The 15,610-nt window shown below is 36.0% G+C and overlaps 2 protein-coding genes across 7 annotated transcripts in view; one reads left to right on the top strand and one right to left on the bottom strand.

Annotated features, from left to right (window-relative positions):
- The window catches only part of tbck (TBC1 domain containing kinase), a 60,188-nt gene extending 55,271 nt beyond the window's left edge, over positions 1-4,917 (top strand). The window contains exons 24-26 of the mRNA XM_051114900.1: positions 277-452; positions 4,299-4,458; positions 4,602-4,917. Coding sequence (XP_050970857.1) covers positions 277-452; positions 4,299-4,458; positions 4,602-4,712 — 447 coding nt within the window. The 3' untranslated portion in view covers positions 4,713-4,917. The remainder of the gene's footprint in view (positions 1-276; positions 453-4,298; positions 4,459-4,601) is intronic.
- A 4,103-nt stretch (positions 4,918-9,020) lies between these two features.
- npnta (nephronectin a) overlaps positions 9,021-15,610 on the bottom strand; it is a 65,022-nt gene continuing 58,432 nt past the window's right edge. For all 6 annotated transcript variants that reach the window (XM_051107265.1, XM_051107271.1, XM_051107296.1 and 3 more), the window contains 4 exons: positions 14,434-14,523; positions 12,541-12,639; positions 11,593-11,852; positions 9,021-11,501 (listed from right to left, as the gene is read on the bottom strand). In XM_051107265.1, the coding sequence (XP_050963222.1) occupies positions 11,391-11,501; positions 11,593-11,852; positions 12,541-12,639; positions 14,434-14,523 (560 nt within the window). In that variant the 3' untranslated portion in view covers positions 9,021-11,390. The remainder of the gene's footprint in view (positions 11,502-11,592; positions 11,853-12,540; positions 12,640-14,433; positions 14,524-15,610) is intronic.

Genomic DNA, 15,610 nt, shown 5'->3' with positions numbered 1-15,610 from the left:
ATAGAAAAGCCATGCATTTGGATGAGAGAAGCAAGTGATCTGGTATGAATGGAGAATTGCATCAGACCAAATACAGATCCTTGAGGGATACCGCTATCGTCAGGGTGCAGGATGCAAGATTTGAACATATGCATGTGTTTTCATCAAATGTACTCCATGACTCTTCACTGCTTTCCTTTCAGCCCACTCATCGCTTTCTCTCACACATTTTTTAGATACCGCCCAGTGCTGCAAAAAATCTGTTGTTTTACCACCTATTTTCTTTTGCACCCTCAGAGCCGTGAGCCACTTAAGCTGAGCGAGCTGAAAGCAGAAGTGTCTCCACGTATCTCTGTGGAGGACCTCATTGACCTGTGTGAGCTCAGCGGACCGGCTTTCTTTAAAACTCCTGTGAAGAGGGCCAGGACTGGGAAACCCAAGATTCTGGCAGTGGACATCCGGAGCCTTGAAGAGTATCCTTTCAGTCTTAATCATACTGTAATAGAATCCTCACACTGCTAAAAAAGAAATAATCTTTTGTTTTTTCATTTCTTTTGGAATTTCTTTTTTTTCTTTTTCAAAATGAGGACCCAAACATGCTTGAAAACTCATGTAACTTTGCATACACAGCAAAAGTGGTGAAAGTTTACATCTGATATGGATTTCAAAAGTGGATGTGTCAAAATGGCTCGATAGCGCCACCTATAGAATTTCAACAAAGTGCCCCTCGAGCTACATTTCACGTACATGTGTGAAATTCGGTAGACACATGTAACACACCGATACCTACAAAAAAGTCCGCAAGTACGAAGTCCGAAACCCAACAGGAAGTCTTTTATTTTTTAATTTTCTTTGCAAGTTTTGTGCTGTTTTTGCCATTTTTGGGTTGATTTAAACAAACTTCTCTTAGAGATTTAAACAGATCAACGCCAATTTGGTCAGTCGAATTTAAATCCATTTGTGTTGTTAAATAGTGAAGATCTTGAGTTTTCATTGAAGAGCGTGTCCGTGGCGACCTGACAAAATTTGATGTTTCGCCATGAAACAGGAAGTTGTTATAATTCAGGCATAAAAAAAATGTCCAAGCTGCGTCAAAATTCACAGGTTTGATGAGAGTCCTGTCCTGAACACATTTAAGTGTCATTATACTATAATAATCTTATCGCCACCTGCTGGCAACAGGAAGTGGCATGTTTTATGCTCTAACAAACTCATAGAAGTTTAATGACATCAACATTATATTTGGTTAGTCTACTCTAAAGGCCTACTCTAAAGGCCTTTGCAGTGTTAAATGGCAAAGATTTGGAGTTTTCGTCGAAGGGCGTGTCTGTGGCGGCCTCAGACTTCACCTGTTTGGTAAGAGTCCTGTCCTGAACACATCTAAATGTCAATATTCAATATTCATAGTGCCACCTGCAACAGGATATGTCATGTTTTACACTAACTCAAACATACAATGTTGAATCTGCGCCAAACTTTATATCTACATGCCAATATTCAGTTATCATAGTGCCACCAGCTGGCAGCAAGAAGTTTGACATATAAATGACTTTGACATATTCCTCCTAAATTTACCACTTTAAATGCATATTGCTCACTGTTTGCTGTTTTCCTAAAGCCACTGGGTGGCTGTGAGCCCGGGTATGAGGGCCCTTTTAACGCTGTTCGCAGCTTTGATTTTTAATTAGTCAGAAGTACCAACCCAAAGCGAACATGCAAAGAAAGTCAAGCACTCTTTACAAAAAAACAGGTAAAATAACAATGTCGCCCGGTTTTGAAATTGGAGGAGAAAATGATAGAGTTTTCGCCGTACCCTGCCTTTATGAACTGAAGTACACAGACGATGATCTAACCACATGTGATCCAACGTGATAACATAATGCGTGAAGTCATAGACGCTCATCGTAGAGCTAGTGCAAGATGAGCATTTGTGGTTTAAAAGTATATAATGACCGATTGTTTCACTAGATAAGGAACTTGTTCCCTGGCTGGGATCGTGTAGAGCCCTTTGAAGCTGCATTGAGACTGCAATTAGGACCTTCAACCCGTTGATCCCCATTTAAGTCCATTATTTGCAGAAAAATCCTGGAATGTTTTCCCCAAAAACCTTAATTTCTTATTTATTGACGAAAGACAATTATCAGGAATTTTTTATTCCGAAAGTAAAATAATCTTTTAAGTAGATGGTGTAAAAATCAGATCAGTTGAAACCAAAAAATCAAGCCTGTTCACAGATTGTTGTCTGTTGTTGGTAGTGGGAGTCCTGCGTGGGAATGTGTGGGAGAGCATTACGGTGGTTCATTTGTTGAAGAGGTTTGTCACTGTTTGCATTAGTGCTGCTTTAAGTAGCTACAAGAGAGCAGTATAAGAGCAGTCATAATAAATATATGCAAGGCTTTCAGGGAAATTAAGCTGCCGTGTAGTAAATATAATGTACAAGTTGCGGGGCTGATATATGGATGTAAATATTCATTGTCCTCTCATTCTGTATTCTGCACCAGTTATGACCATATCAATATTTGATATGGATGTTAGACTAAGACCTTTCTGTTTTAATGCCTGTATAAAATCTGCGCGAACTAATGATTAATGTGAGCATTTTCTCATCCTCTTGAGAGACGGAGAAAGGTCTCGTTAAATGTTTCAGAAAAGTCCAGCTCCTAATCATTTTCATTGAAAGATGTAGCGCGAAATATCACAGATTGTAACTTTGTCTATGGAAGAAGGCAGTTAAGAAGAGTTATTATTCAATTACACTATGCACTCTTTCTCATCTCATCTTTCACTTCGCTCACCTGCCGTGTTTCATTCAGCGCTTCTCTTTGAGACGCTGCTCTTGCATGCACTTGTCTGGTCATATTCAGTCGATGTCCCAGAGGACTTTTCTTTCTGCTCATTTCTTTATCTTGTCCTGCACACTTTGTTCTTGTCTCTTTTCTCTTTTCGGAGTGCTGCAGTGGTATTTGGATGGAGTTGGATGGTTTCCACAAAGCCGGTGGATCTATGTGGAGTTTGTTCTGTAAATCCTGTGAACTTCACCTGACACAATTACAAACGGCCAGCTCAAGAGCTTACAAGAGATTGCGTGCTGCTTAGATGTCTCACCAGAACATATGTACACCAAAGTACCTCTTGCTTTTCACTTAATTCACCATGATACACAGTAGAGCTGAACTTCATAACAGCCTTCAAATTTTTAGTCAGGCAAAATCTTAATTATAAAACAAATTTGATTCAAATTTGATGATAAAATTGTTTTCAGAGTGTATAATCTTGATTTGTACAATGGCATTTTAATACCACATTAAAAAAAAAAATCTAAGATTATGAGATTAAAGTGGTATTATTTGGAGAATACAGTTGAAATTGCGAGAATAAAATAAAAAAATATTTAGAGAATAAAGTCAAAATTATGAGAATAAAGTCGAAGTGTTTTGAGAATAAAGTCGAAATGTTTCAAGAATAAAGTCAAAATTGGAGGCCACAGATGTTTTTGCAGAGTAGGTGGTGGAATTTTCACAAAAGAAAACAGTGTAATTTAATGAAATGAATGTCTCATTATAATCGATTTGTTCCCCCACATTAAAGAGCGTGACAAGCATATTGCAAGACACATTGTTTGCATTTCGCTATAACACTGACAGATTTTGAAAGCTGAGACTTTGTTTTATATTAAAAGTACCAAAGGCACAAAGCTTATTACTATTATTGGGTGGCTGGCGCACTACAAATAGGCCTAATGAATGCAATCAAAGACGTGAAATATTATTTCTAAACTTACTGTCCCTGTGAGTATAACACTTGGTATGACTACTACTAATAATCCCATATATATATTTAAATAAATTCCGGTGGCCTGCAAACAGCCTATGCTCCCAATCCAGGTCATTTGCATGTGCAGGTTATACTTTCAAAATATTATTTTTAAATATAAATATTATAGATTTAATTGCTGCGACTTAATTCTTAAAATTTCGGCTTTATTCTCGAAACATTTCAACATTATTCTTGAAATATTTCAACTTTATTCTCAAAATATTTTGACTTTATTTTTAAAATATTACGACTTTAAACTCTAAGCACTAAAATGCTTAAAGTCTTGAATTAAGATTTTATTTTATTTTTTTATTTTTTCTTTGTTTTAAGCATCAGTCAAAGATTGTTACCGAACAAGGTTTTGTGCTTAAAAAATGTATTACTACAATTGCAAAAATTGCAATAGGCAATATTAATTGCAAAATTGCAATATTTTACAGTTTTACTCTTTTTACTTTGGTCAAATAAATGCAGCTATATGGCCCTTGACTGTACATGTGCAGCTTCAGTCGAGGTCACATCCCAGGGAGCATTAACATCCCATACGCCTCCACATTTGGGCCGGAGGGAGAACTGCTCCAGTGTCCCGCCGCCAGCGCCCTGGCCGGATACAGATTCCGTGTGATTGTGATCCTCAGCAGCATCATGAAAAATGCAACCACGGTAAAGTTAATTGTTATTGTTATTGTTATTTTGATTTCGATTGTTTAAGTAACTTTAGATTAAGACTTCTTTGAAGTGCATTAAAATTATTAATAATGATAATACATATAATAATCACAGGTTCACCTTCTTTTCTCCTGTAGTTTGCGGCTCACCTGGTGAAGGTCAATTTCCCCCGAGTTTGTGTCTTGGATGGTGGCATGAACAAGATGAAGTCCACTGGCCTGTTAACCGTCCCGTCCCCACAGATATAACGGGATGTGCTTTTGTTAAAGGGAAACTTCTAAATGTTTTACATGGTGTAAAAAGTGAACACATTTCTAAGCTAAACTATGTCAAGAGTTCCTTAAAGGCATTATGCATGTCAGCACTGAAAAGTTTGGACTTGAAAATGAATAAAAACTGAACACAGACTTCTGGGACCAAACAAATCAACATAAATAAAGTTTTTTTTTTTTTTTTACAATAGCTGTTGTCATAAAAGCATCATTTATTCCCATTCTAGTATTTATTAACCTGTTTACTTCAATGCACATTCTTGCTTTTATTGTGAGTCCACATTATTTTAAAAAGACACTGTCAGTTTGCTCAAAATCAGTTTGGTCCTTCTCTGAAATGTGAATTATTGGATAATGCTAACCAATAGCCAAATACTGTAGCTATGTTGATAATCCAGTCAAGGGAAGCCCTGTCCTACATTTTTTCTTGTTAAATATCCTGTTGCAGTCTGTCAAATCTGTGTCAGTACAGAGGAAAAACATTGTGAACAAGGTCTAATAGTGATTTTCAGGAACCTACACTGTCAAAAATGTCCAGGGAAAGTTATGATAAACGGTGGACGATTTTTTATGGGTGAGAATGCCTAATTAATGTCTAGACCAATCCAACTTGACAGAATGGTCGGGGTAATTTATATAACCACATTAGTGTGCAAAGGCTTTCTTCAAATGCAGTGCGTCGTTTGATGTGAACGGGCTTGAAGAATTGGAAATGAACAGTGGGTTCAACTTCTGTCAGTTAAGAACAGTAAAAGGAACTACAGTGGATCACTGAATATGTCAGAAATGTCACAGAATATGTCAGAAATATGTCTGAAAATGCAGCATATATGTGACCCTGGACCACAAAACTAGTCTTAAGTAGCATGGGTATATTTGTAGCAATAGACAAAAATACATTGTATGGGTCAAATTTATCTATTTTTCTTTTATGCCAAAAATCATTAGGATAAGTAAAGATCATGTTCCATTAAGATATTTTGCAAATTTCCTAATGTAAATATATCAAAACTTAATTCTTGATTAGTATTCATTGCTAAGAACCTCATTTGGACAACTTTAAAGGCGATTTTCTCAATATTTTGAATTTTTTTTTTTGCGTCCTCAGATTCCAGATTTTCAAATAATTGTATTTCAGCCAAATATTGTCCTATCCTAACAAACCATACATCAATGGAAAGCTTCTTTATTCAGCTTTCAGGTGTATAAAGGTCAGAAGACTGATCTTTATGACTGGTTTTGTGGTCCAGGTCACATATGTGTTTATATATATACTATATATAGGCTACGTTCACACTGTCAGTTTTTGGGATTAACAATCGCATTTACTTACTGATGTGAGTCTCGAAATGTCCCGTTCACACAGCAGCTTACAGTAGCGGCTCGAATACTGTCCATATGAACGTGCAACGGGAGTTATAGCAGTATTTCTTGCTAGTAACCACAGTAACAGTGACCAAAGTAATATCAAAGATGGCGACGTCCATACAAATGAAAGTCTTACCGCTTTCTGATACCACAAAAGTCAAATTGAGCCGCGGGTTCATTCATCAAACCTTCATTGACCGACAGCAACTTTTATATTTGGGTGAAGAACGGAGCTTTTTTTTGCGCACAGAACACAAAACTGACGGGAGAATGGATATAAAACTTTTAGATGACAGACAGCTCGCATCTCCGTCACTGTAAGTAACCGAAAGCAACACGCGGTAGACGCGCGTTTGTGAGGCAGAGCGGCTCTTCCTCGCACTGAATAACTAATTACTGACCAAGATTAATAAGTGCTGTAAGGTCACTGTTAGGTCAGCTTACCTAATGAATTACAAAAGTGATTTAGTCAAGAGCAGTGAGAGATTTTCTCTCTTTTGTTGTTTGATTAACATTAATGACAAACAGCGGAAATATTAGACTGCTGTCACTTTAAGAGCCGCCCAGTTCCATTAGACGTTTGCACGTTTTCTTTCTCATCTGTTTGCTTTCATGCTTTTTTTTTTTAAATGACTTTTTTCAAGGATATTTACAAAGGCATTTTGACACACAATTGTGTATATTTAATGGGATGTGTATATTTATGTATATTTGCGATGGGGTGTATATTTATGATGGGATGTTCTTGACAGACATTTAGCACCTCAAAATAAATAGTTTGCTCAGAAAATTAAAACTCTGTAATCCTTTGTTCACCCTCATGTCGATCCAAACCTATATGGCTTTTTCTTTTGTAGAACACAAAAGGAGATCTTTGGCAGAATTTGCTGAACATTACTTTTGGCATTCATTGCAAGGGGCAAGCTGTTTGTTTATGAAACAGACTGACTGAAATTTGAATCATTATTAGTTGAAAATCTTCCCTTCATTTGCATCTTATTCATATTCAAATACGTTGCCTCAAGATGCATCTTTTCTTTAACGGATAAAAGCGGCAGGACATTCTGCATGGCATCTTTTGTGTTCCATGGATAAAAGAAAATCGCACGGGTTTAGAATGAAATGAGTGTAAGTAATGCTTTTTTTTTTTTTTAGGTAAACTGTTTCTTTAAAACCAATTATTTGCATATGTATTGCTACAAAGTATCTTTATCATCCTCCACGGAAACTGGGAGTTTTTTAGTTCAGGAAGAGGTGGAAACACATGTTCAGCACTAACTAGTCAGTACGGACCAGAACATTCTGGCACAGTGTTTCCATGCTGCAAGAATTCAGGCTGTGCTAGAGGCAAAAGATGGAGTTAATAACAGTACAGTAGGTAAGTGCACCAAATAAAGTTGCCACTGAAAGTACATACTTCACCTCCACATAATGCACAGCCCACATCTCAAGCGGTGACTGCTGCCGTTTCAACAGTAAGTTCAGAGCCAAATGTGCTTTTTTTTTTTTTTTTTACAATTTCCCCTCGGGGATCAATAAAATTGATATTTTAGATAACTGCAGGATTTTGAACCTCATTGCTACCCAGCCCAGAGCATTAAGAAAAAAATATAAATGCACTCATCATTCACTCCTGCTGGCTGTAATGTTGTGCCTTCAGAGGAACACAACTCTAATCTAAAACTAGAAGGTTTTTGCTTATGGTGGTAAAGGTATAAGGGCAAAATATTTAATAAAAGGTGAGTATGCATACCTTATTCTTTCTGTTTGAAAATTTTGTGGGTGTGGCTTCCAGTCTCATCCACATTCAGTTCACATTCAGTTCACAGCTTGTTTTGCTGCTTGATATTGCAAACTGGCATTCCTAACCTTATTATTTTAATGTGTTATCTTAATTATGAGCACACTGGTTTGTAGTGCAGACCGTTTTACTATTTGCTGCACGTTGTTATTCTTCCCGTTATTTACATACATGTAAATACATGTAAGCAACAATCGCACAGATTCAAGCAGAGGTCAAACAAGGTGTGATTGCTCTTGAATACCTGGTAGTGTTGGAAAATGCATTTCTTTATGAAAATTACAGTTGACTGTACCAAGGTTAGACCAGAACTCTCTCAGAACAACTCTGCCACTTCAAAATGCAACATTTTTTTTTCTTTACAAAATTGCTTACAATGGGACTTGAATTTCTTCCATAGGGAGTTTTCATTGATTCAGATCAAGGTCGTAAGAAAGCAGAGAGAAGCAATAAATGGACCTTGTTTGTGTGAGGAAAATGCCAGCAAGAGCAAATTTGCGTGCAAATCATTATTGAATTGAAGCAATGATTTTATGCAAGAATGGTTTTTTGAACGATTTACACAATTGTTCTGCACATTTCATGAATGGAGCCCAATGTTTTTAGACAGAACAGTATTGTTTCAGCACAAAAGCAGTGTTGAGGGGTGAAAACGCTAAACAGCATCTGCACAGATCGATTTGCATAATAATATAACTTACTCAAAAGCATACAGACCTGTTATTTTGTAAGCTTATTCATTTTAATAATGCTCAAAATTAATCATATTATCAATGCATATTATTATAAAATATTGCTTCAAAAAGACAATGTAAAGTGCTGAGCAACTATCGTCACCGGGAGTAAAATGAATAGACAAATCATTTAATTGCACAATCCGAACGGAGTCACTAATTGAATTTGACTAGCCAGTTCTTCAAATAGAGACAAGTTCGTTAATTATTGCCTCTGTTTGCTAATTTGTAAAGCTGTGAGTGCAAAACAACACGTCAAAAACAATCATTTTGACATTCATTACTGAACAAGCTGCTCTGAATTGCCACAAAATTAATATATGTGAAGTTACATATGTTTAAGTTATACCCCAACAAGATCAAGAAAATACAAAACGTATATTTTAAGTTCACACCTTTTAATGTTTGGAGATCGTTGCTTCATCAGAATATCAAACCAAGAGCTTTCATATTCAACACATAGTCTTAAAGGTTAACCATGGCTGTGATGATCATACAGAATGGCTGATACAGCCATTAATAAGTAAAATTCGGAACAGTTTACTGGTTTGTACTTAACAATATACATCAATAAAATACTCAAAACTGGGTCGTGTGATGTAAACATTGTCCTGCATCACTTATACGATGAAGAATTCACTTATATATGCACCTACAAAGCATATTTGAAATATATTTATATATATACACATGTATGAATACATTTACAATAATACACCAAAAATAGTTCGTCACTCAGATTAGCTGGTTAACAAAGCACTTCTGCCGAATTTAAAAAAAGAGGTTTTGAAAGGACATCATAATCATTCGGGAGGTAAATAACAGTTAAACAGGGCAACTTGCATTTACAATGGCATGACGACGTCTGCTCGACAGTTCAAAACAAAGATTTGAAGTGGGAGACAAATTTTACATCTACAAAATTAAAATATACAAAAGTATATTTTCAGACTTCGGACATTTTAGACATCTCATCCAATAGAGCGCTGCAGTGATGATGGATTTTTGTAGGCCAACCTGGAAGTTAGCATCACCCTCATGATAATCTTCACAAATGAACACAGCTTCTGAAGCCTAAATTAAGTAGCCAGAAGTCTACGAATCCGAATACCGTGTTCTGACAGGAAACGACGTGCACTACGAAATCACTTCAAGAAAATAAAGGAGAGACTGGAAGAAAAAAAAAAAAAATTCATTGCTGTCTCTTGCATCTATATCGTTGGGAAATTATACTGTATATAAATTGCGGGCATCAAGGAGCTGGTATTGATATGCTGTGAAATTGAAATCGCTTTTAATTGCGTTTTAATTTCACTTTGGAGACCCGGATGCGCAGCTATATCGGCGATACTCCGATGTAAACAACAGCATGGATTGCACGGTAAATGTAATACTGAATAGGTTGTAGTGCTAATTTATGCTATTTTAACCACGGTAAAAAAGGTACGGAAGCTGTTAAATCATACAGAGAAGGACTTAGTAAGTAGGAAAGGCTGCAATATTTTGACAAACTTAAGTTCATACGTGGTAAAGATACTAACAAGCAGTATTAATTAAGATATTAGCCTAATATTTCATCTACCTGACTGGAAATGATAAGAACAAACACAAATGTTGTCAAGATTCTTGCCCTGGAAATCCTGGTTCAGTTTGGCCAACCACAAACACTTCTTGTCCCTCAGGCAGTTTTTGCACTCTTCTCCTTGATTTGTTATAACTTCTGGCAGTTTATAGTACTTTAAATGTTTTTTCCGGTCCAACCGATTAGTAGAGCCCAAAACATGGCAATAATGCAATAATCAGCAAAATATGCAAGTTTTGTTCGGTTCAGTGGCATTGTTTACGTTCAGTGCCGCCAATATGGTCAATTGACGAGCGTTGTGAAAACACTCCCATACTACGAAGCAGCAGTAGTTACCACACATTTTACAAGATTAGATGCTTATCAGTGGTGCTCAGGATCTGAAAATCATTCGCCATCGTCCTATCAGTCATCTCTCTTTACTCTGTTTATGTTGCAAGCGAAATTCTATGTTTTATAATGAACCAGGCTACAGCTAGTAAGCAGCTAACCATGTCCCTTTAGTGGCTCCGTAGAACGCCTTATTCGTTTTCCGTGCCTTTAGGGATTCACATTTCGGATACACCCCTAGTCACATGACTTCAGCGTCACCACCATTGCACTTCTAACAACTCTTAAGTCTTTATTTAAAAACATTCTCCCTGAAGTGAGAAAAGTTTGTAAGAGTGCGTTTATAAACACAATGAGGCAGTATAAGCGACATCCGAGTAGATGAGTTTGATCGGCTTGATGACATTTAATGTCCCTGACGATGTCTGCAGCTCTATTTAGACTTGTTAGCAATCGCCTTTTCAAGAAAAGTAGAAGCTTTAAGTAAAAATGGGGTATTACTGATGTATTTTGATGTAGAATAAAACATGTATATCTCAAGCTTGTGTTTAACCAGGGATTTAAATCAAAACCTATTTAAAAAACACAAACTTCAGGACAATTGAACCTGATAGACGCTAACTCATTTCCAGAATTTGGCCTACAAAACTATGTCATCCCTGCAGCACTGTATTGAGCTGGAACATGCACTTGTAGCCACTGAGCAAGGCCAGAGGAAGCGCACCATAACCGTACTGGGATTGACAGGAAGTCACGTCCCTTTCTGTAAGGTGTCCGTCTTCCTAGAGTCCCGTGAGTAAAGCTGGCATTAAAAGTCTTTGTTGGTGGTGTTGTTGCTGTTAAAGTCTCCTCAGATTGTGCTCCTCCTGACAGGAACCTCGTTTGAGACTCATGTCGTCCAGAGCTATTTCGCCCTTGCGGCCTCTCCGTCGCTCGCCCTTCACCACCACCTGCAATGACATAAATCACAAAACACCATCGCTGTTTTCCAGCTGACCTGCTCTCAAATGGTGATGGTAGTTATTCGGTGTTGACACTTACACTTTCTAGCCCATTGCCCCAAATGGTGATCTGTGTCGACCTCCAGCCGTTTCCTCCCGTTCGACCCCAGACGGCAGGACTGTGCTGCCGTCCCTTCTGGACAAACACCTGCAGCATGCCTACGTGGTGCCCTGCCATGTTGTGTCTGAAGGCCAGGCACAGGTTCCCCTCGTTCCAGGGCGTGGTCAGGGGGAGGATCAACTGAGCGCCACGCCCACCTCGCTTCTCTCCGCCCTCTGAGATCGTCAGGTACCGCCCACCTGACGGGAATTTAAAAGGTGAATTTATTCATAAAACAGGAAATAACATCACAAAGAGGACCTCTGTAGACATTCAAGGAGTCTCTTAAATATATAAAAAAATTTACATTTACAATTTTTACATAACATGCCATTATATATATTTGAGTTTGTATGTAAAGGTGTGAAAGCAGGTTTATAAATGTCCTCAAAATTCATGATTCAAAAATGCATGACATTTGCCAAAAGGAAGAAAAAAAGAAAATAATTATATGCAAATTGCATGGAAAGGTTAGTTCAGGATATCAAGATTAATGGTTGAAGAAAGCATGATATTTGCAAAAAAAAAAAAGCCTTTAAGAGATTTAATTTTGAAATTTTGTTTTTTGAAATTTTATTTACCACACTTGACCTTTTTAGATTTATTAAAAGAAAATGCTTTGAATACATTATGAAGGTTTATTAAAACAAAACAAAAAAAGTAAAAAAAAAACAAAACAAAACAAAAAAAAAAACATAGTATTAAACATGAATACAAAGATTACTTGGCACATACAGCACTTTTTAATGAATTTTTCTTTTTATCATCTGAGACAGACTAATTTGTCATTGACCCAATAACATTTTGTTTAAAAAACAAAACAAAAAACAAAACAAAACAAAAAATAAATAAATAAATAAAAATAACATACTGAAAAACGGTCAGTACCTGAGGGATCTGCTGTTGTCTCCCAGTGAAGGTCTCCCTCTCTTCTCTGGATCCATCCACAAAGGCCGTGGTCAAAAGAGCAGCTCAGATGTCCGGTCTCTGTGGAATATCACAGTTGCTCAAAAATTCAGCTGACAAGAATTAAATGCAATATTAGAAATGAGAAATTTAAATTAAATAAAATTTAAAGAATTGCATATAAATAGTTATCAATAAAGTATAAAGCATTTCATTTTTCAGTGTGAGTTACTCATAAGCAGTTTATCAAACAAACAAAACTGGGCATCTCCAGACACATCAGATATTAATAATTAATAATAATTTATTATTTGTTTTTTAATAATATTTATTTATTTTGTATTATTTTATATAAATATAATATATATATATATATTTATTTATTTATTTATTTATTTATTTTGTATTATATATGTATATATATATATATATTTAATTTTATTTTAATAATTTAACATAAATAATTTAATTTTCATTTCATTTTATTTTTTTAACTTTTTATTGAATAAAGAATATTCTAACCTACCAAAATTGATTTATTTGCTTGTTTGTTTATTTATTTATTCATTCATTCTGAAAGCAATGCATACTCTCAGAAGAAAGGTACAAAAGCTGTCTCTAAGAGGGCACATTTTCAAAAGGTATACATTTGTACCTTATTTACCCTTACAAAGTGCATATTAGTACCTAAATTGTACGCATTTGTTCCATTTGCAAGGTCTTTTACTTTTTTTAGCTGACTTTTTGGTACAAATCTGCTAGTTTAAAGGAATACTTTTTTTCAGAATTAATGTAATCCACATATATGACCCTGGACCACAAAACCAGTCATAAGGTCAGTTTTTTGAAAGTGAGATTTATGCATCATCTGAAAGCTGAATAAATAAGCTATTTGAAAATCTGGAATCTGAGGGTGCAAAAAAAAATAAATAAATAAATAAAAATATTGAGAAAATCGCCTTCATCGTTGTCCAAATGAAGTTTTTAGCAATGCATATTACTAATCAAAAATTAAGTTTTGATATATTAATTGTACAAAATATCTTCATGGAACATGATCTTTAGTTTTTGATTTTTGGCATAAAGGAAAAATCAATAATTTTGACCCATACCATGTATTTTTGCCTATTGCTACAAATATACCCGTGCTACTTAAGATTGCTTTTGCGGTCTAGTGTCACATATATATACACTGGGAATAAATACACATAATTAGTCAGAAGTAATGTTGCGATATCAGAAATATACAAAGAACAGCAAAAAAAAAAAAAAAAAAAAAGATTAGAAAGATTATTCTTCTCATAAGCGGTCTGTTCTGACCGATGTAAGTGCCTTACAGGTCGCCCTCCACACTGGTAGATAACAAAGTAAAGCATGTGGTTGGTGGCGAGTGTTAATTTCACACCCTGTTTGCAAACAATCAAAATACTGGTGAGGGCTCTAAGCTGGTATTCCCAGCGTTGCGGGTTTAATTCAAGATGCCCATTAACTAGGATCCTCTATTATCATCATGGCCTCGAGTAACACACTGAACAGATCGCTCCAGGGGAACTGCCCTTGCAAGCCGCGTAAGTGAAACTGCTAAATGAAAAGTAACTCAGAAGTGTGCTATTCTTGAATTTCCCACAGGGATCAGTGAAGCGTGGGTATTTTCATGAAGACCAATGAAAGCTGTTCACCTCTCACCACTGATCCAATTCAACTGGAGTGACACTATAAATCAAGATTAAATAACTACAAGATGCCTGTGAGGTAACTGCAAATATGCCGTCTCACTGTGTTCCCATACAGTACAGTGTGTATATTTCAATATGTCTACAGCCTACAGCAATGATCAAACACTCAAATACCAAAATAAAAGCAGTCGTCTCTTACCTGGGTCATCCTTCAGCTCCTCTTCTGTGTTGCCCAGTTCAATGTCTAAATCTATATCAAGCACATTGTTCTGCCCGTGATTTCGTGGTACTAGAAGGGAGAAAATCAAATATATTGGATGAGAAAAATATTTGTAGTGCAAGAATAAAAATGCCAAATATTACAATATATAACATTTTTAAAAAATGTATAAATCACTAGTTTTTCTAATAAAAAAACATTGTCCAACAACGACACCAGCAGGTAAAGTTACAATCCGTGTCTCTCTCGCCTCCCCTGAGCCCATTCAGTTTTAACTGACCTCCTAAAGCATTCAGTGAGGGGTAATTGAGAATGAATGGGGGAAAGTCATGTGAGAGGAGGCAATGCTCCATTGCGATATGATTGGATATGGATTATGTTCGTCTGTGATTGGTTCATGCAATAAATCCCGCCTCGTGTTTATGTGCATTCCACGTTTGTGAATCAGTATGAATTAACAATATAATGGCGTTAATGGGAAAATTAATTTTAAAACGCACACATTTTGATATAATCACTTTGTTACATTAAAATAAGACTTAAAATTGCATGAAAACATGACCTTTGGAAGTTTTTAGTGAGTAATAAGTTTAGTGAAATTTAAAGTAAATCTGTGACCAATGTTTACTGAGCTTTGATGACTGATGATCTGAAAAAAAAAAAAAATCAAAAATAGTTAAAAGTTAACTGTTAAAAAGAATATGTGAACATAAGTTCACAAATAATATATATTGTTTAAATTGTTAAATGGCTTGCACAGCTTCTTGTACCTTCTAGCTTAACTGAAACAAATAAATGTTGGAGACAAGACAATTATCCTCTCAATTCCTTAACCCATAACCAAAATACAGACTTAATGGAGGATTGGTGACAAGCGAGTGTGTGTACATCAAATATATGGCTGGATAACAGCTGGAAGCAAGTCAGGTCTGTGATTAGTCTATTGATTTCAATTATCCCTCAAGCTTGTGAAAGCACAATGTGCAGCCCATCCTCGACCTAATAAGAACATGTAGTAAACTGACTTCACCCTAGGGTTGTTTCCAAACACTGCAGGTCTTCATGTTGGGGCTGTAAACCTTTGACATGGTTGTTATTGTTTCTAATTGATTAAGTAGACATAATTATACTTCATCCCTAGGAGTCTATTTGCCTT

This window comes from Labeo rohita, chromosome 1, assembly GCF_022985175.1.
Source record: "Labeo rohita strain BAU-BD-2019 chromosome 1, IGBB_LRoh.1.0, whole genome shotgun sequence".
In the NCBI taxonomy this organism is placed as follows: domain Eukaryota; kingdom Metazoa; phylum Chordata; class Actinopteri; order Cypriniformes; family Cyprinidae; genus Labeo; species Labeo rohita.
Note: the sequence above shows the minus strand (reverse complement) of the source record. Positions and strands in the feature narration are given on the sequence as shown.